This window comes from Pseudophryne corroboree, chromosome 1, assembly GCF_028390025.1.
Source record: "Pseudophryne corroboree isolate aPseCor3 chromosome 1, aPseCor3.hap2, whole genome shotgun sequence".
Taxonomy (NCBI): Eukaryota; Metazoa; Chordata; class Amphibia; order Anura; family Myobatrachidae; genus Pseudophryne; species Pseudophryne corroboree.
This window is the reverse complement of record NC_086444.1, coordinates 305,798,816-305,823,458: the sequence shown is the minus strand read 5'-3', so window position 1 is coordinate 305,823,458 and position 24,643 is coordinate 305,798,816. Positions and strand designations below refer to the sequence as shown.

At 46.5% G+C, this 24,643-nt stretch overlaps 1 protein-coding gene across 3 annotated transcripts in view; it reads left to right on the top strand.

Annotated features, from left to right (window-relative positions):
* KNTC1 (kinetochore associated 1) overlaps positions 1-24,643 on the top strand; it is a 736,750-nt gene that overhangs the window by 485,196 nt on the left and 226,911 nt on the right. For 2 of the 3 annotated variants that reach the window (XM_063964444.1, XM_063964445.1), the window contains exons 37-44: positions 11,458-11,602; positions 11,838-11,894; positions 12,169-12,332; positions 19,110-19,214; positions 19,374-19,502; positions 20,474-20,590; positions 21,341-21,450; positions 21,565-21,769. In XM_063964444.1, coding sequence (XP_063820514.1) covers positions 11,458-11,602; positions 11,838-11,894; positions 12,169-12,332; positions 19,110-19,214; positions 19,374-19,502; positions 20,474-20,590; positions 21,341-21,450; positions 21,565-21,769 — 1,032 coding nt within the window. The remainder of the gene's footprint in view (positions 1-11,457; positions 11,603-11,837; positions 11,895-12,168; positions 12,333-19,109; positions 19,215-19,373; positions 19,503-20,473; positions 20,591-21,340; positions 21,451-21,564; positions 21,770-24,643) is intronic. The other variant, XM_063964446.1, reaches the window with a different exon arrangement.

Below are 24,643 nucleotides of genomic sequence, written 5' to 3'. Positions count from 1 at the left end.
CGAGGACCTTTCAATGGGATTTACTGGACAAATGGTCTGGATCACATCTTCAGATGCATCGGTTAATCACCCTATCCCCCAGGGCCAGGGTGTCTCTCCTGTGGTGGCTGCAGAGTGCTCACCTTCTCGAGGGCCGCAGATTCGGCATTCAGGACTGGGTCCTGGTGACCACGGATGCAAGCCTCCGAGGGTGGGGAGCAGTCACACAGTCACACAGGGAAGAAATTTCCAAGGTCTGTGGTCAAGTCAGGAGACTTGCCTTCACATCAACATCCTGGAACTAAGGGCCATATACAACGCCCTACGTCAAGCGGAGACCCTGCTTCGCGACCAACCGGTTCTGATTCAGTCAGACAACATCACCGCTGTGGCTCATGTAAACCGACAAGGCGGCACAAGGAGCAGGGTGGCGATGGCGGAAGCCACCAGAATTCTTTGCACGTAAGCGCACTGTCATCAGTGTTCATCCTGGGAGTGGACAACTGGGAAGCAGACTTCCTCAGCAGGCACGACCTCCACCCGGGAGAGTGGGGACTTCATCAGGAAGTCTTCGCACAGATTGCAAGTCGGTGGGAACTGCCACAGGTGGACATGATGGCATCCCGCCTCAACAAAGAACTACAGAGGTATTGCGCCAGGTCAAGAGACCCTCAGGCGATAGCTGTAGACGCCCTGGTGGCACCGTGGGTGTTCCAGTCGGTCTATGTATTTCCTCCTCTTCCTCTCATACCCAAGGTGCTGAGAATCATAAGAAAAAGAGGAGTGAGAACAATACTCATTGTTCCTGATTGGCCACGAAGGACTTGGTATCCAGATCTGCAAGAAATGCTCACAGAGGACCCGTGGCCTCTTCCTCTAAGACAGGACTTGTTGCAACAGGGGCTCTGTCTGTTCCAAGACTTACCGCGGCTGCGTTTGACGGCATGGCGGTTGAACGCCGGATCCTAGCAGAAAACGGCATTCCGGATGAGGTCATTCCTACGCTGATAAAGGCTAGGAAGGATGTGACAGCTCAACATTATCACCGTATATGGCGAAAATATGTTGCTTGGTGTGAGGCCAGGAATGCCCCTACGGAGGAATTCCAGCTGGGCCGTTTCCTTCACTTCCTACAGTCGGGAGTGACTTTGGGCCTAAAATTGGGTTCCATTAAGGTCCAGATTTCGGCCCTATCCATTTTCTTTCAAAAAGAGCTGGCTTCTTTTCCATGAAGTTCAGACGTTTGTAAAGGGAGTGCTGCATATTCAGCCCCCTTTTGTGCCTCTAGTGGCACCTTGGGATCTTAACGTGGTGTTGAGTTACCTGAAATCCCACTGGTTTGAACCACTCAAAACGGTGGAATTGAAATATCTCACGTGGAAGGTGGTCATGCTACTAGCCTTGGCTTCGGCTAGGCGTGTGTCAGAATTGGCGGCTTTGTCACATAAAAGCCCCTATCTGGTTTTCCATGCGGATAGAGCAGAATTGCGGACCCGTCCACAATTCCTGCCGAAAGTGGTTTCATCCTTTCATATAAACCAACCTATTGTGGTGCCTGTGGCTACTACTGACTTGGAGGAGTCCGAGTTGCTTGATGTGGTCAGGGCTTTGAAGGTTTATGTAGCCAGAACGGCTAGGGTCAGGAAAACAGAGGCTTTGTTTATCCTGTATGCTTCCAACAAGCTTGGTGCTCCTGCTTCAAAGCAGACTATTGCTCGCTGGATCTGTAACATGATTCAGCAGGCTCATTCTGCGGCTGGCTTGCCGCTGCCAAAATCAGTTAAGGCCCATTCCACTAGGAAGGTGGGTTCTTCTTGGGCGGCTGCCCGAGGGGTCTCGGCATTACAGCTATGCCGAGCGGCTACTTGGTCAGGTTCAAACACTTTTGCAAAGTTCTACAAGTTTGATACCCTGGCTGAGTAGGACCTTGCGTTTTCTCAATCGGTGCTGCAGAGTCATCTGCACTCTCCCGCCCGTTTGGGAGCTTTGGTATAATCCCCATGGTCCTTACGGAGTCCCCAGCATCCACCAGGACGTTAGAGAAAATAAGATTTTACTTACCGGTAAATCTATTTCTCGTAGTCCGTAGTGGATGCTGGGCGCCCGTCCCAAGTGCGGACTTCTTCTGCAATACTAGTATATAGTTATTGCTGCAATAAGGGTTATGTTATGGTTGCATCAGGGTTGAACTGATGCTCTGTTGTTGTTCATACTGTTGACTGGGTAAGTTTATCACAAGTTATACGGTGTGATTGGTGTGGCTGGTATGAATCTTGCCCTGGATTACCAAAATCCTTTCCTTGTACTGTCAGCTCTTCCGGGCACAGTTTCTCTAACTGAGGTCCGGAGGAGGGACATAGAGGGAGGAGCCAGAGCACACCAGTATCCAAATTCTTTCGTAAAGTGCCCATGTCTCCTGCGGAGCCCGTCTATCCCCATGGTCCTTACGGAGTCCCCAGCATCCACTACGGACTACGAGAAATAGATTTACCGGTAAGTAAAATCTTATTATAAGTGGTAAGTTCTTATCATAACGTATATTTCGACCTTTCAGGCCGATAAAAAGGATGAAAATCCGATCCGATGCCCGGTCCCGTTAGCATCAGATCGGAGCCCCTAGATCATTAATGCTGCACTCGTGATATGTTAGTTCCCACAGGCATGGATGGGATCGCATGAGATACATCGTATGCAAAAGGACCACATACGATGTATCTTATGCGACATGAGGGTCAGACATGTCGCTGTAGTGTATGGGGCCCTTTAGAATGATATAAGCACAATTTACGTAATTTAATTTATTCAGAATAAGAAACTTTTGTCCTAACGATGCTGTGAAAAAAATCTTATACTCTTTGGCGAGTGTATCAAAAAAGTTTGGCAAAACGAATTTAAACAGATCTCCTGCTATCTGCAGCAGGTGATGGGAGGGAGCGCGCCGCTCAGTGACACTGGACGCACCCCCGGCGGCTGACAGTGAGTCGGGAGAGGGAAGACTGGAAGCCACGGTGGCAGCAGCGGGATGCGGCCTCCTCCTGTGGCCGGGCTAAGCTGCCCTCCTAACCGCAGCACAGGAGCCGTGAAGTGGGAGGAGGAGAACGCGGTGGCTGACAGTGAGTCAGTAGCCGCGGTGGCTGCAGCAACGGCGGGAGGTGGCCTCATCCTGTGGCCGGGCTCAGCCGCTCTCCTAACCGCAGCACGGGAGCCATGAACCGGGAGGACGAGGACACGTCCGGCGGGGAATATGGCGGCGAGGTGTTTGGCCTGATCTGTGACTCCGCCCAGCCTTAGCCACACAGTCACAGAGTTACAGATCTGGGCAGTTATGTAGGAGATTGTGCACATTAATTACAAAATTTCTTTGTAAACAATATTTGCAGTTTTTCCTTCATGGATTAACACAAAGGATTGCTTGGGGCTACTAACTCGTGAGCAAGCCACGTAATGCTACCCATGGAGATGCAGCTGGTCCTGATATCTACTCCTGCAACCTTTGAGCGTTTGTCCTTGTGACTTGTTGATCAGCATAGCAAGCAGAAATTGTTGGGGATAAGGGGTATATGTGGCATAAACATAATCTCACCTTCACCACACCCCATTAGAATCTCTGCCCCAATTATGTTCCTCTCCAGAGCAGTCACTTTAAGTCGTGTTCCATTGCATAACTTGGGCAGAGTCAAGTCCTATAGAAGCATAGTCGGAACACCAACTTTCAGTGCGCAGAGTTTTAAGTGTCTGTTTTTTTCCTGTTCTGCTCCCCTCCATGATGTCACATCAGGATCATACATAGTTTTTACTTCTAGACCACTAAGCTTTACAAAAAGGAGATCCACACTCATCCAGTAGTTTGTGTGATGCCAGAACGAACAGACATACAAAAATTCTGAATTTCTCATACGTCCTAGAGGATGCTGGGGTCCACATTAGTACCATGGGGTATAGACGGGTCCACTAGGAGCCACTGGCACTTTAAGAGTTTAATAGTTTGGGCTGGCTCCTCCCTCTATGCCCCTCCTACCAGACTCCATTTAGAAAATGTGCCCGGAGGAGCCGGTCATAGCTAGGGGAGCTCCATAGAAGTTTTTCTAGTTTTATTGTTAACCACAGGGAGGCTACTGGCAACAGCCTCCTTGCTTCGTGGGACTTAGGGGGGGGAGTAGTGTCCAACCTTGATAGGTTTATGGCCACTATCTCCGCTGACAGGACACTGAGCTCCTGAGGGTGATGATCGTTAGCCGCCCCAGGCAACCGCTCACTCCCGCAGCATGCCGCCAGAATATTCCGGTGGCGAGTGAGTTACCGGCGCCCCGGCAATCGTGGAGCCGGTGTGAAAATGGCGGCAACAGGGTGAAAGCGCAGTACTAACCGCTCCGGGGGATCAGCGGTACACAGTGCAGCGCTATGAGGGGCACCTATACCCTACACTGGTCACTCAGGCTGTCAGGACCCTCGGTAACGCTGCCAGCACCATACCTCAGGCCAGTATAAAGATGTAAAATGCGGGAAGCAGCGCCATGTTTCAGGGGGCGGAGCTTCTCAGAGCGGACCCAGCAGCGGTCATCGCCATTTTCCTCCATGTAGATCCAGCTACAGAGACGCTGACAGGGAGAGCTGTCCCTCCACACGACTCCAGCTATTCTGTGCGGTACCAGGGGTTGTAGAAGGGGGAGAAGGCTGTATAATTACTGTGTAGTCTATTAAGGTACACAGTCAGCGCCCGGTATTTGTATTATTTATACCTAGGGAAGCGCTGGCTCCAAGCTCTGTGTTTCTCTGAAGGTACTTGGGGGAAACTGTGTCTGACATTTTCCTGTGTGTGGGTGTATGTTTTCTCACATAGTCATGTCCAGGGAAGCTGTGTCTTATGCTGCAGAGGACGTTTCATCCCCAGAAGAATCCATTCCATGTACCCAGGAATGTAATGTATTGTCTCAGATTCCTATTAAAGAGCCAGAATCTCTACTAGGGTAGCTCATATTGAGATGGAAACTCAGATTTTAAAGAATTTTATGGCTGTTTGGTTAGGTTCTGTTCCTATTCCTTCTCAATCCCCTAGCATATTCCCAAAGAAACGTGCACTTGCCCAGATTATGTAAGACATGAATACCGACTCTGACACGGCAGACAGTGATGGGGATGTGCTGAGGGGGGACGGCATCTCTGGCTAAGGGGGTGCAGCTCATGATTGAGGCCATTAGAGATGTGTTAAACATTACTGACACACCACCTGAGCAGGTTGAGGAGTCTTACTTCACAGACAATAAGAAAGCCTCGCTAACCATTCCTGCGTCTAGAGCACAGGTTCTCAAACTCGGTCCTCAGGACCCCACACGGTGCATGTTTTGCAGGTCTCCTCACAGAATCACAAGTGAAATAATTAGCTCCACCTGTGGACCTTTTAAAATGTGTCAGTGAGTAATTAATACACCTGTGCACTTGCTGGGTTACCTGCAAAACATGCACTGTGTGGGGTCCTGAGGACCGAGTTTGAGAACCACTGGTCTAAAGAATTAAATGCTTTATTTGAAAAATCCTGGGAATTCCGGAGAAAAAATTCCAGATCCCCAAGAGGGTTCTGGTTGCTCTTCCCTTCCCTGAGGTGGATAGAAAAATATGGGAAAACCCACACATAGTTGACGCATCTGTTTCCAGACTGTCAAAAAAGGTGGTTTTACCTGTCCCTAGATCTACTGCGTTAAAAGAACCGGCTGATCGTAAGATTGACACTACGCTCAAATCCATATACACGGCTTCAGGAGTGGCGTTAAGGTCTACTATTGCCTGTGCATGGATCCCAAAAGCTATAGTAAAGTGGTCAGGCTTGTTACTAGAAGACTTAGATACAATGGATAGAAATGACATTGAACTGTTTTTATGTAACATACAGGATTCTGCAGGGTTCATGGTGGAATCCATGAAGGACCTGGGTACGCTGACTGCAAGGATATCTTCCATGTCTGTCTCAGCTCGCAGGGGACTCTGGCTACGCCAATGGTCGGCAGTTGCGGAATCCAGGAGAAGTGTGAAGAACCTACCCGACACAGGTCAGGCTATATTTGGGGAAGTGTTGGATGCGTGGATTTCCACGGCAACCGCGGGTAAGTCACCTTTTCTTCTCTCAGCTATGCCATCTACGAAGAAACCATTTTGTTCATCTGCATCGCAGTCCTTTGGGACCGCTAAGACAAAAAAGTCCAAGCCCCTTACCACTTTCTTTAGAGGTGGGCATGCAAAATCCAAAAAGCCTGCACCTGCAGGCTCCCAGGACCAGAAGCTTGCTTCTGGTTCCTCAAAATTCTCAGCATGATGGTGGACCGCACAGCATGGAGGACGGTCTGGTGGGTGCGAGGATCAGACGTTTCAGCAATGTCTGGGTGTCGTCCGGCCTGGACCCCTGGGTACAGGATATTGTATCCCAGAGGTACAGACTAGAGCAGAGGTTCTCAAACTCGGTCCTCGGGGGCACACACAGTGCATGTTTTGCAGGTAACCCAGCAGGTGCACAGGTGTATTAATTACTCACTGACACATTTTAAAAGGTCCACAGGTGGAGCTAATTATTTCACTTGCGATTCTGTGAGGAGGCCTGCAAAACATGCACTGTGTGTGCCCCCGAGGACCGAGTTTGAGAACCTCTGGACTAGAGTTTCAAGAACTCCCACCTCACCGATTCTTCAAATCAGGCTTGCCAGATTTACTGACAGACAGGGCTGCCCTACAGGAAGCCATTCAAAAATTGGAAAGGTCAGCGGTCATTGTTACAGTTCCACCGCATATGCAAAACAAGGGTTACTATTCAAACCTATTCATGGTACCGAAACCGGATGGTTCGGTCAGACCGATTTTGAACTTGAAATCATTAAACCCTTGTCTGAGGTAGTTCAAGTTCAAAATGGAATCTCTGAGAGCTGTGATCTCAGGTCTAGAGAAATGAGAATTTCTGGTATCCCTGGATATCAAGGATGCGAACCTCCACATTCCGATTTGGCCGCCGCACCAGGCTTATCTCAGGTTTGCACTGTTAGACAGTCACTATCCGTTTCAGGCACTGCCATTTGGTCTCTCCACGGCACCGAGGGTGTTCACCAAGGTGATGACAGAAATGATGGTTCTCCTACACAGACGGGGAGTGAACATGGGGGGTAATTCCAAGTTGATTGCAGCAGGATTTTTGATAGCAATTGGGCAAAACCATGTGCACTGCAGGGGAGGCAGATATAACATGTGCAGAGAGAGATAGATTTGGGTGTGGTGAGTTCAATCTGCAATCTAAATTGCAGTGTAAAAATAAAGCAGCCAGTATTACCCTGCACAGAAACAAAATAACCCACCTAAATCTAACTGCACCTAAATCCCACCTAAATCTTATATCTGCCCCCCCCCCCCCCCCCTGCAGTGCACATGGTTTTGCCCAACTGCTAACAAATTTGCTGCTGCAATCAACTCTGAATTACCCCCATAATTCCATATCTGGACGATCTGCTAATAAAGGCATCGACCAGGAAGACCTTGTTGCAGTCCATTGCCCTCACGAATCGTCTGCTCAGGGAACATGGTTGGATCCTGAACCTTCCGAAGTCACATTTGGAGCCGACAAGGAGATTGTCTTTCCTGGGGATGATCCTCGACACGGAAGTGCAGAGGGTGTTTCTACCGGAGGAAAAAGCGTTGGTGATTCAAACAATGGTCCGGGATGTCCTGAAGCCAGCCCGGGTATCGGTTCATCAGTGCATTCCGCCTTTGGGGAAGATGGTTGCCTCCTCCAAGGAAGGTGGTCAAGTCTGGAATCCAGTCTTCCAATAAACATTCTGGAACTAAGGGCCGTGTACAACGGTCTTCTCCAAGCGGCACATCTTCTGTGAGATTGTGCCATTCAAGTACAGTCGGACAATGTAACGATGGTGACCTACATCAACCGTCGGGGCGGAACGAAGAGCAGAGCTGCAATGTCAGAGGTAACAAGTATCATCCTCTGGGCAGAAAAACACGCGTTGGCACAGTCAGCAATTTTCATTCCAGGAGTGGACAACTGGGAAGCGGACCTCCATCCAGAGGTGTTCAAGGAAGTGACACATCTTTGGGGGGTTCCTTAGATAGACATGATGGCCTCTCGTCTCAACAAGAAGCTTCGGAGGTATTGTTCCAGGTCGAGAGACCCGCAAGCAGTGGCAGTGCATGCTCTGGTGTCTCCGTGGGTGTCCCAATCGGTGTACATGTTTCCTCCACTTCGACTCATTCCAAGGATTCTAAAGCTCATAAGGAGTACAAGAGTTCAGGCAATCCTCATTGCTCCCGACTTGCCAAGAAGGGCTTGGTACGCAGATCTTCTGGGTTTCCTGCTGGAAGATCCGAGGCCTCTTCCTCTTTGGAGGACCTGTTACAACAGGGGCCGTTCGCTTATCAAGTCTTACCGCGGCTATGTTTGGCGGCATGGAGTTTGAACGCCAGATATTTGGTCGGAAAGTCATTCCGAACAAGGTTATTCCTACCCTGATACAGGCTAGGAAAGGAGTAACGTCTTAACATTACTATCACATTTGGAAAAAGTATGTATCTTGGTGTGAATCCAAGAAGTTTCCTACGGTGGACTTTCAACTGGGATGGTTTCTCCTATTCCTGCAAGCAGGTGTGGATATGGGCCTGAGGTTGGGATCCGTAAAGGTCCCGATTTCAGCCTTATCCATTTTCTTCCAGAAACAGCTGGCTTCCATCCCTGAGGTTCAGACTTTTTTGAAAGGGGTTCTGCACATCCAGCCTCCCTTTGTGCCGCCTATGGCACCCTGGGATCTTAACGTGGTGTTGCAGTTCCTCCAATCAAATTGGTTCGAGCCTCTACAGGAGGCTGAAATCAAGTTTCTCACGTGGAAGGCTGTCACTTTGTTGGCCTTAGCTTCTGCTCGACGTGTGTCGGAGTTGGGGGCTTTGTCTTGTAAAAACCCCTATTTGATCTTCCATGAAGATACAGCTGAGCTCCGGACTCGTCAGCAGTTCCTCCCAAAGGTTGTGTCGGCTTTTCATATCAACCAACCCAGGGCCGCCATCAAGGGGGTACCCTGGGTACACTTGTCCCAGGCCTGGCCACTCTCACAGAGAATGGAGGGCCCGGGCTGCTCATACCGCCGGCTGCTGTTGCCGTCGCTGCCTGTTCTCCCTCCCACGCTGTGCCGCAGACTGCCAGAGAAGAATCACCCCCAGCTCATTTCCTGCTCTCCTTTCCTGTACATAAAATTTATTCTTCTACAGTGCGGTGTGACATCATACTGTCACGTCGCGCCATTGAAGGGGAGAGGAGCTTCCACTCGCCGGAGTAAGGAGCAGAGGAGTGGTGGACTGGTACACGGGCCGCGGCCTGATGGACAGGGAGGAGAAGAGGAGGCTGGAGTCGGCCCGCAGGACTGAGGTCAGAGCCACGCCAGTGAAGAGGAGAGGAGCTGCCGTCTGCCGAACTAAGGAGCAGAGGAGTATCCTGGGGCACGTACCGCAGCATGACAGACAGGGAGGAGAAGAGGAAGCTGGAACCAGCCTGCCGGTCAGAGGACAGAGCAGAAGAGTGGGACACGGACCGCAAGACGGATGGACGGACGGATAGAAGACACAGGTAGACCAGGTTTGGTAAATTGCAATGCATCAAACATGTGCTGTGTTACCACATATGCCTCTTGCAGGCTGCCACACCTAGCCCCCAAGGGGATTATTATCATACTAATTTGCAATAACTGCAGCATCAGACATGGGGTGAGATGTGCAGTCTCTCTGCGACGATAAATTTATATAAAACAGTCTCTGCAGGGCACATCATTCATAAACCTTTGTTTTAGAGAGAAGCAGTTACCTTACTGACACACGGGATCCCGGCGGGCATTATACCGACGCCGGGTTCCCGAGGGGGAACGCAATGCCAGCATCCCGAACGTCCTTACAGCGGGACGCACTGCTGTCCTGCCGCGGTGTGATAGCTAGATCACAATAGCATGTGACAAGAAATCATGTAACACATACCACAGGTTGCGATAGGATCCATCTCCATTTTATAACAGCTTTTCTTGTCACCTGATATTGTAAACTAGCTAAAACAAAGATTTTTGAATTATGTGTCACCCTGCAGAGACTGTTTAATATTAATGTATCCTCACCGAGAGACTGCACATCTCACCCCATGTTTTATTGATTTGCCTGCTTTATACCATTGTTTTATGCCATTGTTTTATTTAATAATATTGAAGTTTATATTTAAAATGGTCTATTTTTAGTACATAACTTGTGCTCATTTATGAATGGGATGGGGAGGGGGGGCCCTGCCTATTTTGTCTGTCCCGGGCCCCACAATTTCTGATGGCAGCCCTGAACCAACCTATTGTGGTGCCAGTTGCTAATGACTCCTCAATTCCGTCAAAATCCTTGGATGTTGTAAGGGCTCTGAAAATCTATGTGAAGAGGACTGCTCGTCACAGAAAATTGGATTCTCTGTCTGTCCTGTATGATCCCAAGAAACTTGGGTGCCCTGCTTTTAAGCAGACGATCTCTCGCTGGATCAGATTCACTATCCAGCATGCGTATTCTGCAGCAGGACTGCCGTGTCTAAATTCTGTTAAGGCCCACTCTACTCGTAAGGTGGGTTCTTCCTGGGTGGCTGCCTGGGGTGTCTCAACTTTACAGCTTTGCCGAGCGGCTTCGTGGTCTGCGTCTAACACGTTTGCTAAGTTCTACAAGTTTGATACCTTGGCCGCTGAGGACCTGAAGTTGGGTCAATCAGTTCTGCAGGAGCCTCCGCGCTCTCCCTCCCGTTCTGGGAGCTTTGGTACATCCCCATGGTACTAATGTGGACCCCAGCATCCTCTAGGACGTATGAGAAAATAGGATTTTACTTACCTACTGGTAAATCCTTTTCTCGTAGTCCGTAGAGGATGCTGGGCGCCCGCCCAACACTTCGTTGTCCTGCAGTGGTTACTTGGTTCAGTACTGCTTGGTTCTTAGTTAAGTACTGTGTTATTACTTGGTTCAGTTATGTTATTCAGCTGTTGCTGAGTTTTCAGGCTAGTTAGCTTGGTTTGCCTTGTTTGTGTGAGCTGGTGTGAATCTCGCCACTATCTGTAAAATCCTTCTCTCGAAGTTGTCTGTCTTCTCGGGCACAGTTTCTAGACTGAATCTGGTAGGAGGGGCATAGAGGGAGGAGGCAGGCCACACTATTAAACTCTTAAAGTGCCAGTGGCTCCTAATGGACCCGTCTATACCCCATGGTACTAATGTGGACCCCAGCATCCTCTACGGACTACGAGAAAAGGATTTACCAGTAGGTAATTAAAATCCTATTTTTTTTTATTTCATCTCTGCAGTTCATAAACAGTCCCTAGAAGTAGATTTGTAAAATAATAAATTTGCTATGTACAGTTTTATCATATGTACAGTATAGATATTCTGTTAAAGTGAATTATGTTCAGTTTTAAGTATTATAACTTTGATCCTCGTTTTCTATTATAGAATACAAGCTTTGGAGGTGAAAAAGATCATTTTGAAGAGTGGACTTACGAAGATTTCTTCAGTGAAGATGGAATTGTCCTTGATCCATTGGTGGTTCTACCAGTTGCCTATGACTTAACTACTGCTTTTGTGCCAAGTACAGCTGGTAATTACACCTGCATCAATGAGTCATTGTTTTCTAGTCACCATATTAATAGCATTTATTGAACCCTATATTTATGTAGTCATTAGAATGTTTATGCATATTTGGTTCTTGATTTATGGTGATAGAACTCCCAAAATTTAAGGATGGACCTCTTCATTAAATGTTTGAGCTTGCTGTATATTTTTTTATTTGTTTGTTGCTGTTTTTAAAGTGTTTTTACCTATTTACTTCACAGGCAAAAAGATGTATCCTTTGGATTGTTCAAATCTGGCAAGCTGTCCATATATAAAAGGTAATATGGACCTAAATATATAAAAGCAACTGTATTTTCAAATTCCCACAATTGATGGGTTTGACTTTTTTTTGTTTGTTTCATTTCTCTAAACTGTGTTGTATTCATTTTTTGTTATGCAATATCCTGGCTCTCTTGCAAGTCTGTTATAACTATGGGATTATTCAGTTTATTTACAAAGACATGTTGGTAAAGTTTTGTTTGTAGTTAGCGGTACATTTTACATCACAACGTAAACCGTATTCGGTTGTGTCCTCTTTTTGTGAACTAACAGGAGAAAAGGCTCTACTTCCTGCTGAAACGCCTATTGTTGCATTGTTGGACAATTTGCAAGAGTGCAGTCAGTGCGAACTCACCTTGCAGCTCATGCTCCTGGCATTTGGTACGTGCTTGCAACATGGAATTTCAAATAATATGGATCCTCAACTGAGTGTAAAGGTATAATCAATTATATAGCAGCTATTCTATTTATTTTCTTAAATTTTTTTTAAATGTTCTTATTGTTCATTGTCTATTATTATAACTCTCCTGTCAGTGGTCACCTACACCACTGCACTGACTTCAATCCAGTGACCCCCTCTTCTATTCTGGAGGGCAGAAGTGGCTGGACTGGAGGTGAACTGACCGGAGCTCCAGAGGAATGTTAGGATGGAATGCATTTGGCTATCCCTGCTGTAGAATGTAAATTTTCTCTTACGTCCTAGAGGATGCTGGGGTCAATATTAGTACCATGGGGTATAGACTGGTCCACTAGGAGCCATTTGCACTTTGAGAGTTTGAGAGTGTGGGCTGGCTCCTCCCTCTATGCCCCTCCTACCAGACTCAGTTTAGAAAATGTGCCCGGAGGAGCCGGTCACAGCTAGGGGAGCTCTACAGAGCTTCTTTAGATACAGTAAGTTAATTTTAGAGTTTGTTTTTTTACAGGAGGCTGCTGGCAACAGCCTCCCTGCATCGAGGGACTGAAAGGGGGAGCAGTGTTCGCCCTGCGGGGTCTGAGTGACTGACTGGACACTGAGCTCCAGAGGGGATAGATCGCTCCCCGCCGCAGGGGAACGCTCACCCCAGCAGCATGCCGCCACCCCCTTACAGAGCTGACGTGTGGCGAGTGAGTCATCGGCTCCCTAACCAGCGGGGAGCTGATGTGAAGATGGCGGCTACATGGTAGGAGCGCAGTACTAACTGCGCTCCAGGTAGCTCAGCAGTACTTAGGGGGGGCGCCCTGAGCCGGCACCTTAACCCTACACTGACCAGAAAGCCTGTCGGGGTCCGCGGATCTCAGCCAGCACAAAATCCTCAGGCCAGTATAATCTAGGAAGAGCGGGAAGACAGCGCCATTAAGGGGGCGGAGCTTCTCCTCAGATTGGACCCAGCAGCGTTCAGCGCCATTTTCCTGCCTGCAGACACGCTGCCAGTGGAAGAACAGTACTTCCAGAGCAACTCCAGCTATCTGTACGGTACCAGGGGGTTGTAGAAGGGAGGGGAGGCTGTGTAAAGATTGTGTCACCTATTAAGGGACACAGCACTGGTTAAGGGTCTTCCTATACCTATATAGCGCGATGTGTGGGTTGGCTCCAGTCTCTGTGTCTCTCTGCCATTCTTGGGGGGGAAACTCTGCCCTGTACCCTGTGTGTATGTGGGGTGTACAAGCAAACATGTCTAGAGACTCTGTTTCATATGCTGCAGAGGATTTGTCTTCTCAGGAAGATCCCATCCCATATAATCAGGATTGCATTGTTGTAGCGCAGATCCCAGCTAGGTTGACCTCTCTTAGGGGGGCTATTTCTCAGATTTCTGATAGGGTTGCAAGGACTGAGCATGCTACTCAGGTGTTGCAGTTCTCTATGGCAGTATGGTCAGATACTGCTCCCTCGGGGGCCCCCTACGGTACATTCTCACAAACGTGCTCTTGCCCAGATTATGCAGGATGACACGGATACCGATTCTGACACAGCAGACGGTGATGGAGATGTGTCGAGGGGATCGGCATCACTTGCTACGGGGGTGCAGTTGATGATTGAGGCCATGCGGGATGTGTTACATATTTCTGACACTCCTCCTGAGCAGGTTGAGGAGGCCTTTTTCACAGACAGTAAGAAAGCCCCTCTCACCTTTCCGGCATCTAAGGAATTAAATGCTATATTTGAAAAAGCCTGGGAAAACCCGGAGAAAAAATTCCAGATCCCTAAAAGGGTTCTGGTTGCTTTTCCCTTCCTGGAAGATGATAGAAAAAAATGAGAGTCCCCGCCTATAGTTGACGCCTCTGTCTCTAGGCTGTCAAATACAGGTCAGGCTCTGTTTGGGGAGGCGCTGGATGCGTGGATTGCCACGGCTACCGCGGGTAAGTCTCCTTTTCTCCCCTCAGCTGCATCGGCTACGAAGAAGCCTTTTACTCCCAACACGTCACAGTCCTTTCGGCCCGCTAGACCTAGAAAGAACAAGGCCTCTCGCACCATCTTTAGAGGTGGTCGTGCCAAATCCAAAAAGCCTGCTTCCGCAGGTTCCCAGGACCAGAAGCCTGCTTCTGGTACCTCACAGTCCTCAGCATGATGGTGGACCGCAAAGCCTGGAGGAAGGTAGGATGGGAGCGAGACTCCGGCATTTCAGCCACGTCTGGGTGTCATCTGGCCTCGACCCCTGGATACAGGATATTGTGTCCCGGGGGTACAGGTTGGGGTTTCAAACTCTCCCACCGCACCGATTCTTCAAATCAGGCTTGTCGGCAGACAGAGCTATTCTACTGGACGCTATCCAAAAATTGATAGTGTCCGAGGTAATTGTTCCAGTTCCACCTCATCAGTTGAGCAAGGGTTACTATTCGAACCTTTTTGTGGTACCAAAGCAGGATGGTTCAGTAAGGCCAATTCTGAACTTGAAATCTTTTAACCCTTATCTCAGGGACTTCAAATTCAAGATGGAGTCTCTGAGGGCGGTTATCTCAGGACTGACTGAGGGGGAGTTCCTGGTGTCCCTGGACATCAAGGATGCGTACCTCCACATTCCCATTTGGTCGCCGCATCAGGCTTATCTCAGGTTTGCACTGTTAGACGATCACTATCAGTTTCAGGCACTGCCGTTCGTTCTCTCCACGGCACCGAGGGTATTCACCAAGGTGATGGCAGAGATGGTGGTTCTCCTCCGCAATCAGGGGGTGAACATAATTCCATATCTGGACGATCTGCTGATCAAGGCATCGTCCAAGGAGAAGTTGTTAAGATCCATTGCTCTCACGACGCATCTGCTCAAGGAGCACGGTTGGATTCTGAACCTTCCAAAGTCTCATCTGGAGCCAACAAGGAGGCTGTCTTTCCTGGGGATGATCCTCGACATGGAGGTGCAGAGGGTGTTTCTACCGGTGGGGAAAGCGTTGGTGATTCAAACCATGGTCCGGGATGTCTTGAAGCCTACCAGGGTGTCTGTTCATCAGTGCATCCGCCTTCTGGGGAAGATGGTTGCCTCCTACGAGGCTCTGCAGTACGGAAGGTTTCATGCTCGATCTTTCAACTGGATCTCTTGGACCAGTGGTCGGGATCTCACCTACACATGCACCAGAGGATACGTCTGTCTCCGAAATCCAGGATGTCGCTCCTCTGGTGACTACAACTACCACACCTTCTGGAGGGCCGAAGGTTCGGCGTCCAGGACTGGATCCTTCTAACCACGGATGCAAGTCTAAGTGGTTCGGGAGCAGTCGCTCAAGGGAAGACATTCCAAGGAAGATGGTCGAGTCAGGAGTCCCTTCTTCCGATAAACATCCTGGAGCTAAGTGCCGTATACAATGGCCTTCTTCAAGCAGCACACCTTCTACAGGATCAGGCTGTTCAGGTGCAGTCGGACATCGTGACCACAGTGGCCTACATAAACCGTCAAGGCAGAACGAAGAGCAGGGCTGCAATGTCAGAGGAGACAAAAATCCTCATCTGGGCAGAAAGGCATGCTGTAGCGATGTCAGCAATCTTAATTCCGGGAGTAGACAACTGGGAAGCAGACTTCCTCAGCAGACATGATCTCCATCCAGGAGAATGGGGCATCCACCCTGAGGTGTTCGAGGAGGTAACCGATTGGTGGGGGGTTCCTCACATAGACATGATGGCCTCCGCCTCAACAAGAAGCTACGGAGGTATTGTTCCAGGTTGAGGGACCCACAGGCAGTGGCGGAGGACGCACTAGTAACTCCAGGGGTGATCACGTCCGTGTATGTATTCCCTCCACTTTCTCTAATTCCAAGAGATCTACAACTTGTAAAAAGAACAAAGGTTCTGGCAAACCTCATTGCTCCAGACTGGCTAAGGAGGGCTTGGTACGCGGATCTGCTGGATCTACTGCTGGAAGATCCAAGGCCCCTACCTCTTCGGGAGGATCTTCTACTGCAGGGGCTGTTCGCTTATCAAGACTTACCACAGCTACGTTTGACGGCATGGCGGTTGAGCGCCAGATCTTAGCTCGGAAGGGTATTCCGAGCGAGGTTATTCCTTCCCTGATACAGGCTAGGAAGGGAGTAACGTCTAAACATTACCATCAAATTTGGAAAAAATATGTGTCTTGGTGTGAATCCAAGAAATTTCCTGCGGTGGAGTTTCAACTTGGACGTTTTCTCCTTTTCCTGTAAGCAGGTGTGGATATGGGCCTGAGATTGGGTTCCATCTAGGTCCAGATCTCTGCTTTGTCCATTTTCTTCCAGAAACAGTTGGCTGTCCTCCCCAAGGTTCAGACCTTTTTGAAAGGGGTTCTGCACATTCAGCCTCCCTTTGTGGCGCCAACGGCACCCTGGGATCTTGATGTGGTGTTGCAGTTCCTGCAATCAGATTGGTTTGAGCCTCTACAGGAGGCTGAAATCAAGTTTCTCACGTGGAAGGCGGTAACTTTGTTGGCCTTGGCTTCGGTTCGACGTGTGTCGGAATTGGGGGCTTTGTCCTGTAAAAGTCCTTATCTGGTCTTCCATGAAGATAGGGCGTAACTCAGGACTCGTCAACAGTTCCTTCCTAAGGTTATGTCAGCATTTCATATCAACCAACCTATTGTAGTGCCAGTTGCGACTGACTCCTCAATTGCTTCAAAGGCCTTGGACGTTGTGAGGGCTTTGAAGATTTATGTGAAGAGGACGGCACGTCACAGGAAATCTGACTCTCTGTTTGTCCTCTATGATCCCCTAGAAAATTGGGTGTCCTGCTTCTAAGCAGTCGATTTCCCGCTGGATCAGGATTGCCGTGTCCAAGATCTGTTAAGGCTCACTCTGCTCATAAGGTGGGTTCTACCCGGGCGGCTGCCCGGGGTGTCTCGGCTGTACAGCTTTGCCAAGCAGCTACTTGGTCTGAATCAAACACGTTGGCTAAGTTTTACAAGTTCGATACTTTGGCCTCTGATTACCTCAAGTTTAGTCAAACAGTTCTGCAGGAGCCTGCGCGTTCTCCCTCCCATTCTGGGAGCTTTGGTACATCCCCATGGTACTAATATGGACCCCAGCATCCTCTAGGATGTAAGAGAAAATAGGATTTTTGTTACCTACCGGTAAATTCTTTTCTCGTAGTCCGTAGAGGATGCTGGGCCCCCACCCAGCGCTTCTTTGTCCTGCAGTGGTTCTTTGGTTCAGTATTGCCTGGTTTCTAGGTAAGTTCTGCGTTCTTTACTGTTTCAGTACTGTTCAGCTGTTGCTGAGTTTTCCAGCGTGTTGGTCGGACTTGCCTTGTTGTGTGGGCTGGTATGAATCTCGCCACTATCTGTGTATTTACTTCTCTCGAAGTATGTCTTCTTCTCTGGCACAGTTTCTAGACTGAGGGGCAGATGTATTAAGCCTGGAGAAGTGATAAAGCAGTGATAAGAGGAAGGTGATAACGCACCAGCCAATCAGCTCCTGTTATTTTTCAAATCCATAATGATTGGCTAGTGCGTTATCACCTACCACTTATCACTACTTTATCACTTCTCCAGGTTCATACATCTGCCCCTGAGTCTGGTAGGAGGGGCATAGAGGTAGGAGCCAGCCCACACACTCAAACTCTTGAAGTGCCAATGGCTCCTTGTGGACCCGTCTATACCCCATGGTACTAATATGGACCCCAGTATCCCCTACGGATTACAAGAAAAGGATGTACAAAAATCCTATTTTTGCGCAGTGCTCTCTTCCCCATAGTTTTTTACTTGCACTATGAGAACGCCCATTTACAACCCAGTTTTTACCTGCTCAACCACAAGTGGAAACGCAGAGGAAATACTTTCAAATAGATATTTGAATCTAGGGTATTTTTTCCTACACCACTGCTGTTTATAAGAGGGATAGTCAGTCCCAATACATTTGGTAAAATACAATTAGTTAAAAAACAGTGTTACAATGATCATGTAGATTGGTCAATAATCATATCATATGAATATGGTAACTAGATAAAAATATCTTACAGTATTTGATCGTATAGACTGAAAATTAAAATAATGTATTCGGTGAATACTACAAAGTATATTTCAATAAATATATAAAACACATAACCGTTCAAATTAGTTTTCGAATACTTTTAAAAAAAAAATACGTTTTGGAGCAAAAACCAGCCAGTTCTATTGCAGTAATGAATTAATAGGTGCACAGTCCTTAGTAACGCCCATCCACTGTCCACAATGTGAATCACACGTATGCGTGGCACTTTAATGTAATAAATCCAGCATGTGGTAAATAATTACTGGTTCTGCATTAGCGATGATGGCAACGCACAAGTAGTCCGGTACTTTAGGTACATGTTTATTGCAGCTGGTGATCCGGGATGGGGATGTGGCACCAAAATTAATACCGCTGGCATCTGAGAGTATGTGGTGGCAGGTTACTGACACATTTTGCTGTATTGGTTAACAGCTTTGTCAAAGGTCAAAGACCTGCTTGTGCACAGATGGTATAATCAAACTGACTAAGGTACTAATTAAGTCACCTGTACCTAAGCATGGATATCCCTAAAAGCTGTACTGACTGGGGGAGTTCCTTCGCTGGTTTTCCTGCGCACCTCCTGGGTGTGAAGAAAAATTTGTAATGCTATTGAGTGCCTACGTCTGGGTGTTCTGGAGGCACTCCATGCATATCGCAGTGTATTTCCCCTTCAGCAGCTTTTAAGCAGTATTTGTTCTTGTTCATTTATAATTTTGTTGTCAATTTTTAAGAGCTGTCCTCTTTAATTTTACTTCTGCTTTCCTATGATATTTATTTTTTTCAAATGATGCACAACATTTTTTATTCCTTAGTTACATGGCGAAAATGTTACGTCAGAAGTCAAAGCAATCATTTTAACATTGGGAGAGAAAACTATAAAATTAATTAAAGACACTGCTGTTGCATTATTACACAAGGTGAGAAATTAGATTAATCTTGAGGTGCATATTTTGGAATGAAAAGAGCATAATGGCATAACTTTCACATTAAAGCGCTTAAATTAAGAGCTGCAAATTGTTTTATCAGTAATTTAAAAAATTAACTTTTTTTTTATTTTTTATCTTACTTCACAACAGGTTTTTAATTGCCGTGCAGTGGATTGCAACCTTGCACTAGCCTATTGCACGCTTCTCCCCAAAAAAGAAGTGTTTGTAAAGCTCTGGGATGTCATAAATAACACATGGCAAAATTACAGCAAGGTTCTGGTATGTTAAGGATATTTTCTGATACTCTCGACCAGTGTTTTGTTTTTTTACTGTGGTCCTCGCATCCCCCAACAGTATTCCTTTAATAATTCACGGGTGGTCTTCAGTATGCCGACTGACGGGATCCCGGCGCACAGTATACTGGCGCCGGGATCCCGACAGCCGGCATACCGACACTTATTCACCCTCGTGGGGGTCCACGACCCCCCTGGAGGGAGAATAAAATAGTGTGGCGCGCCACCGTGCCCGTAGCGTAGCGAGCCCGCAAGGGGCTCATTTGCGCTCGCCACACTGTCGGTAAGCCGGCGGTCGGGCTCCCGGCGCCGGTATGCTGGTCGCCGGGAGCCCGACCGCCGGCATATCGTAGTGAACCCATAATTCACAGGTGACGTAAGCTAAGTACACATGATATTATGTAACAAACGATGCAATGGTTTCTCCAATTTCACTAATCCCATAACACAGGATATACAGCGTACACATTATGCTACCTTCTGATCAATGGTACAATCTATTGTATCAGAGGATTGTATCCAGTTTATCATTTCTCCTGTACACCCTATGCATTCATCGTGTGCTAAACTTCAGCAGCCAACATTTCGTGTGGTTTTGTGGCCCTGCCTATGCACTACACGATACCACATCATACATCACCCCATCTGACGTGCAGCAAATCAGATGCAATGACCGACGGGCAAAAACTTGGGTGTACACACTATAAGATGGACGCTCCTATCCACCTTGGGGCGATTTATATTTGCAGATAGATCGTATAATGTGTACCCGGCTTGACTCTGCCTAGCTGGGCCCAGTAATTAACACTACTATGTCTGTTTTCCTAGACATACAGTAAATCCTGAAAGCGTTAGGTGCAGGAGGTACATGAGGGCTGGAGTTGAGAAACACTGGTTCTAGACTAGGTCATATTTTTCCTACTAAATTAGCTATTGTGATTTTTATCTCCTGCATAGGCCGTGGCTGTGGTTGGAGCTCAGCTTGCACTTGTATATAATGAAAATGAAGAGAGATTGAAATTTCAGGAGCTCATTACTGATGCCGAGTGGGGTATCCAACTTGGACATTTTGGAGTAAGTGTAATATATTAGTACGGTAGTTGGAAAGTAAATAGTTTGTTGGTTATCCCGTAGTTGACAATTCTAAGAGGAAACACCTTCTTTGATGGAGCCAATCAAATTCACTTTTCTTCTTTTTTTTCTTTTGGGGGGGGGGGGGGGGCGTATCCCTTTAGCTTAATCTGTTAATTACCTGTGAGGACTTTTGGCACAAGATATTTTCCCCATACAGGGCATGTGGGAAGGACCCATGCTTTGACTACTACCACTATCTTAATTAAGACTTTTGGGAATCTCCCAAAATAATAGTTGCTGTAAACATCCGGTTTCGTAAGTGGTACATTACCTCCTTTTTTTTTTGGAGATTCCTAATCCCTTTTGTTCCAGGCTTTGTTTTATTTTCTTCCACGAATGAAAGTTGCCCAGTAACTTGTGGGGATCACAACAGTTTTATTATGGTAGTAGCAAGGGACCAATTAAAGTGCCTTCTCTTGAATACTGCCTGTTGGCAAATAGTGATTATGTAGATACAATCTTCCAGCGATGAAGTGCCGCTTTATTTCCTGACATTAGCGGTTGTGTTTATCTTGACACTCAAGGAAAACCGTTCAAATTTGACATTTTAAAGAGTCGTCATAGTGCAACAAATTATAACATTATATAATAGCACCTTGTGTTGTTATTGAAATGAAGATAGTACTGTAGTGCACACGCTGACGTAACCTTGGGCATTACTTTCTTTAAATCTGCCTATTTATTTCACAGATTTCCTTCCAGTCTGCTTTCAGGCAGGGGTCACAACAGAAGAAAGAACTGATTACTACATTAGTTCAGAATTCAAATGTGGATACGTCACTAATCTTGAAATATTGCAGGTAAATGTTTGCTCATTATACACAAACTGCTTAAATGGATCACTATAGAAGTTAGAAAATGCAGGAACAAGCATAAAATATATATTTATGCTTGTTTTTATACATTTTCTGCAGCGTGTTCAGTTTGGACTGTGATGCTGCTCTCCAGCATTATATAGAAACCTTACTGCTGTCTGGCACAAGTTGGAGACCAAATCATGGGGACTGCACTGTGGACTGTAAACAACATTCTCAGCTGGTTTCTAAAGCAAAAGAGATCATCCCTCTCTTAAGTAGCACTGAGGACCTTGTGGTTAGTCTCAGTGGTATTCTTCTCAAGGTAAGCATTATACATCATTGTAAACTTGCAGCTGTATATCTAAATTACTGCACCAGCACGGTGTGCTAATTACAGCCATAGGGTATATATTATATCAATCTGTCTAAAATTAATTAAACAAAAGAGAGCGCATAGATAATATATACCAATTTATTATTGGATAAAACACTTAAAATGTATTTATACTGATAATTTAAAACATGAATGAATGAAACCGCACAAAGGGAAACCACTGAACTAACGATGATATATGCTTGTATTCCCAAATAATTGTGGGAAAGAGAACGTTCTCAATGTAGCTGAGAGAGGTAATGTTCAATGTCCCACCAAGCAGGTGATAACTAATGAGCAAAGCAATAGAACCGTAGCAGGTCCACTTGATCCTCTTGAAAAATAAGTAACATTGGTAGCAATGCAGTATAAATGTGAACGATTCCTCCCACAGCAAGTGGGTAGGCTACAACCCCCCGCCGCAATCCGACAGTGTGGTATCTCACCGCTGCAGATGAAGAGAGTGGTAGTCCGCTTCCAGAGCTCCTGGGCGATGCGGTAACACAGGCGCGGCGGTCAGATGCGGACAACGTCCCAGCAAGGGAGAAGGGGGGGAACCCACACCACGGCTGGAGCTGGTAACTGGAGGTGCTGGATCAGCGCTGCGGCTGTAAGGTGCAGTAGTCAGGGCTCACAATGATGCGGTTAACGTCCCTTATCCTTAACGCGTTTCTCCGACGTAGGGCAAGTCGGTTTCATCAGAAGGTAATTTTGAGGCACAAGAGTTGCACTATTTAAGGTGATTGGTAACCTATCAGCATTTTTCCTCACCATAATTGCAATTGAAGTAACAGGTGTTTCTAATCATTATGGTTTCCAACAGTTTCAAGCATACTTAAATTTATGCATACAAAAGAAAACAACAATGTAATAAAAACCTTATAACAGACTAATTAGGTCTGATTTAAACGCACAAAACATGTAACAATCTTTTTGAAAAGATAATTATAATAATGTGGCATCACGGAGAGAACATGATAAGCCTAAATGCATGTAAAATATATCATCCAGCGCATTCGCAGTATCATTAATCCGTGTGGCTTACCACACTAATGCTTTAAGACGGAAAACAATACTAGACTATAGAGACCCAGGTTCGAATCCCCCTTCTCAATCAATTATTTTGCCATGAATTAATCATCAATATAGAGAGTATTCACAACGTATATAATACGTACATAATCCCAATTTTTAAAAAGCATACTTAATCATGAATAGTAACCATAATACACATGGTAAATGGTATAGATGGTATAAGACAGAATAATGGAATAGATAAATAGAGATGAATAAATAATCCCACTTATATATTATTCATCTCTATACAGTCATTAAGACCTTTGGGGAATAGGGTACCCAAAGTATAGATCCAAAAAGCTTCCCGTTTACATAATACATTGAATCTATCCCCTCCTCTGATGGTGGGTTTAATGTGTTCTACCCCCTGCACTTTTAAACATTTGATGTCCCCATCATGTTCCTGTAACACATGCCTCACCAGACTGTGTTGACTAGTACCCCTCCGTATATTGCCCCTATGCTCTAAAAAACGTATGTGTAGCATACGTGTGGTGCGACCCACATATTGTGCGCCACACGTATGCTACACATACGTTGTGAATTCTCTCTATATTTATGATTAATTCATGGCAAAATAATTGATTGAGAAGGGGGATTCGAACCTGGGTCTCTATAGTCTAGTATTGTTTTCCGTCTTAAAGCATTAGTGTGGTGAGCCACACGGATTAATGATACTGCGAATGCGCTGGATGATATATTTTACATGCATTTAGGCTTATCATGTTCTCTCCGTGATGCCACATTATTATAATTATCTTTTCAAAAAGATTGTTACATGTTTTGTGCATTTAAATCAGACCTAATTAGTCTGTTATAAGGTTTTTATTACATTGTTGTTTTCTTTTGTATGCATAAATTTAAGTATGCTTGAAACTGTTGGAAACCATAATGATTAGAAACACCTGTTATGCACCTGTTACTTCAATTGCAATTATGGTGAGGAAAAATGCTGATAGGCTACCAGTCACCTTAAATAGTGCAACTCTTGTGCCTCAAAATTACCTTCTGATGAAACAGACTTGCCCTACGTCGGAGAAAGGCGTTAAGGATAAGGGACGTTAACCGCATCATTGTGAGCCCTGACTACTGCACCTTACAGCCGCAGCGCTGATCCAGCACCTCCAGTTACCAGCTCCAGCCGTGGTGTGGGTTCCCCCCCTTCTCCCTTGCTGGGACGTTGTCCGCATCTGACCGCCGCGCCTGTGTTACCGCATCGCCCAGGAGCTCTGGAAGCGGACTACCACTCTCTTCATCTGCAGCGGTGAGATACCACACTGTCGGATTGCGGCGGGGGGTTGTAGCCTACCCACTTGCTGTGGGAGGAATCGTTCACATTTATACTGCATTGCTACCAATGTTGCTTATTTTTCAAGAGGATCAAGTGGACCTGCTACGGTTCTATTGCTTTGCTCATTAGTTATCACCTGCTTGGTGGGACATTGAACATTACCTCTCTCAGCTACAGTACATTGAGAACGTTCTCTTTCCCACAATTATTTGGGAATACAAGAATATATCATTGTTAGTTCAGTGGTTTCCCTTTGTGCGGTTTCATTCATTCATGTTTTAAATTATCAGTATAAATACATTTTAAGTGTTTTATCCAATAATAAATTGGTATATATTATCTATGCGCTCTCTTTTGTTTAATTAATTTTAGACAGATTGGTTTGTATATTAGGTGTTCAGAGCACCTCTTGAGAGCAGCTATTGTGCTTTTACAGGTGTATGTGTATTTGCATT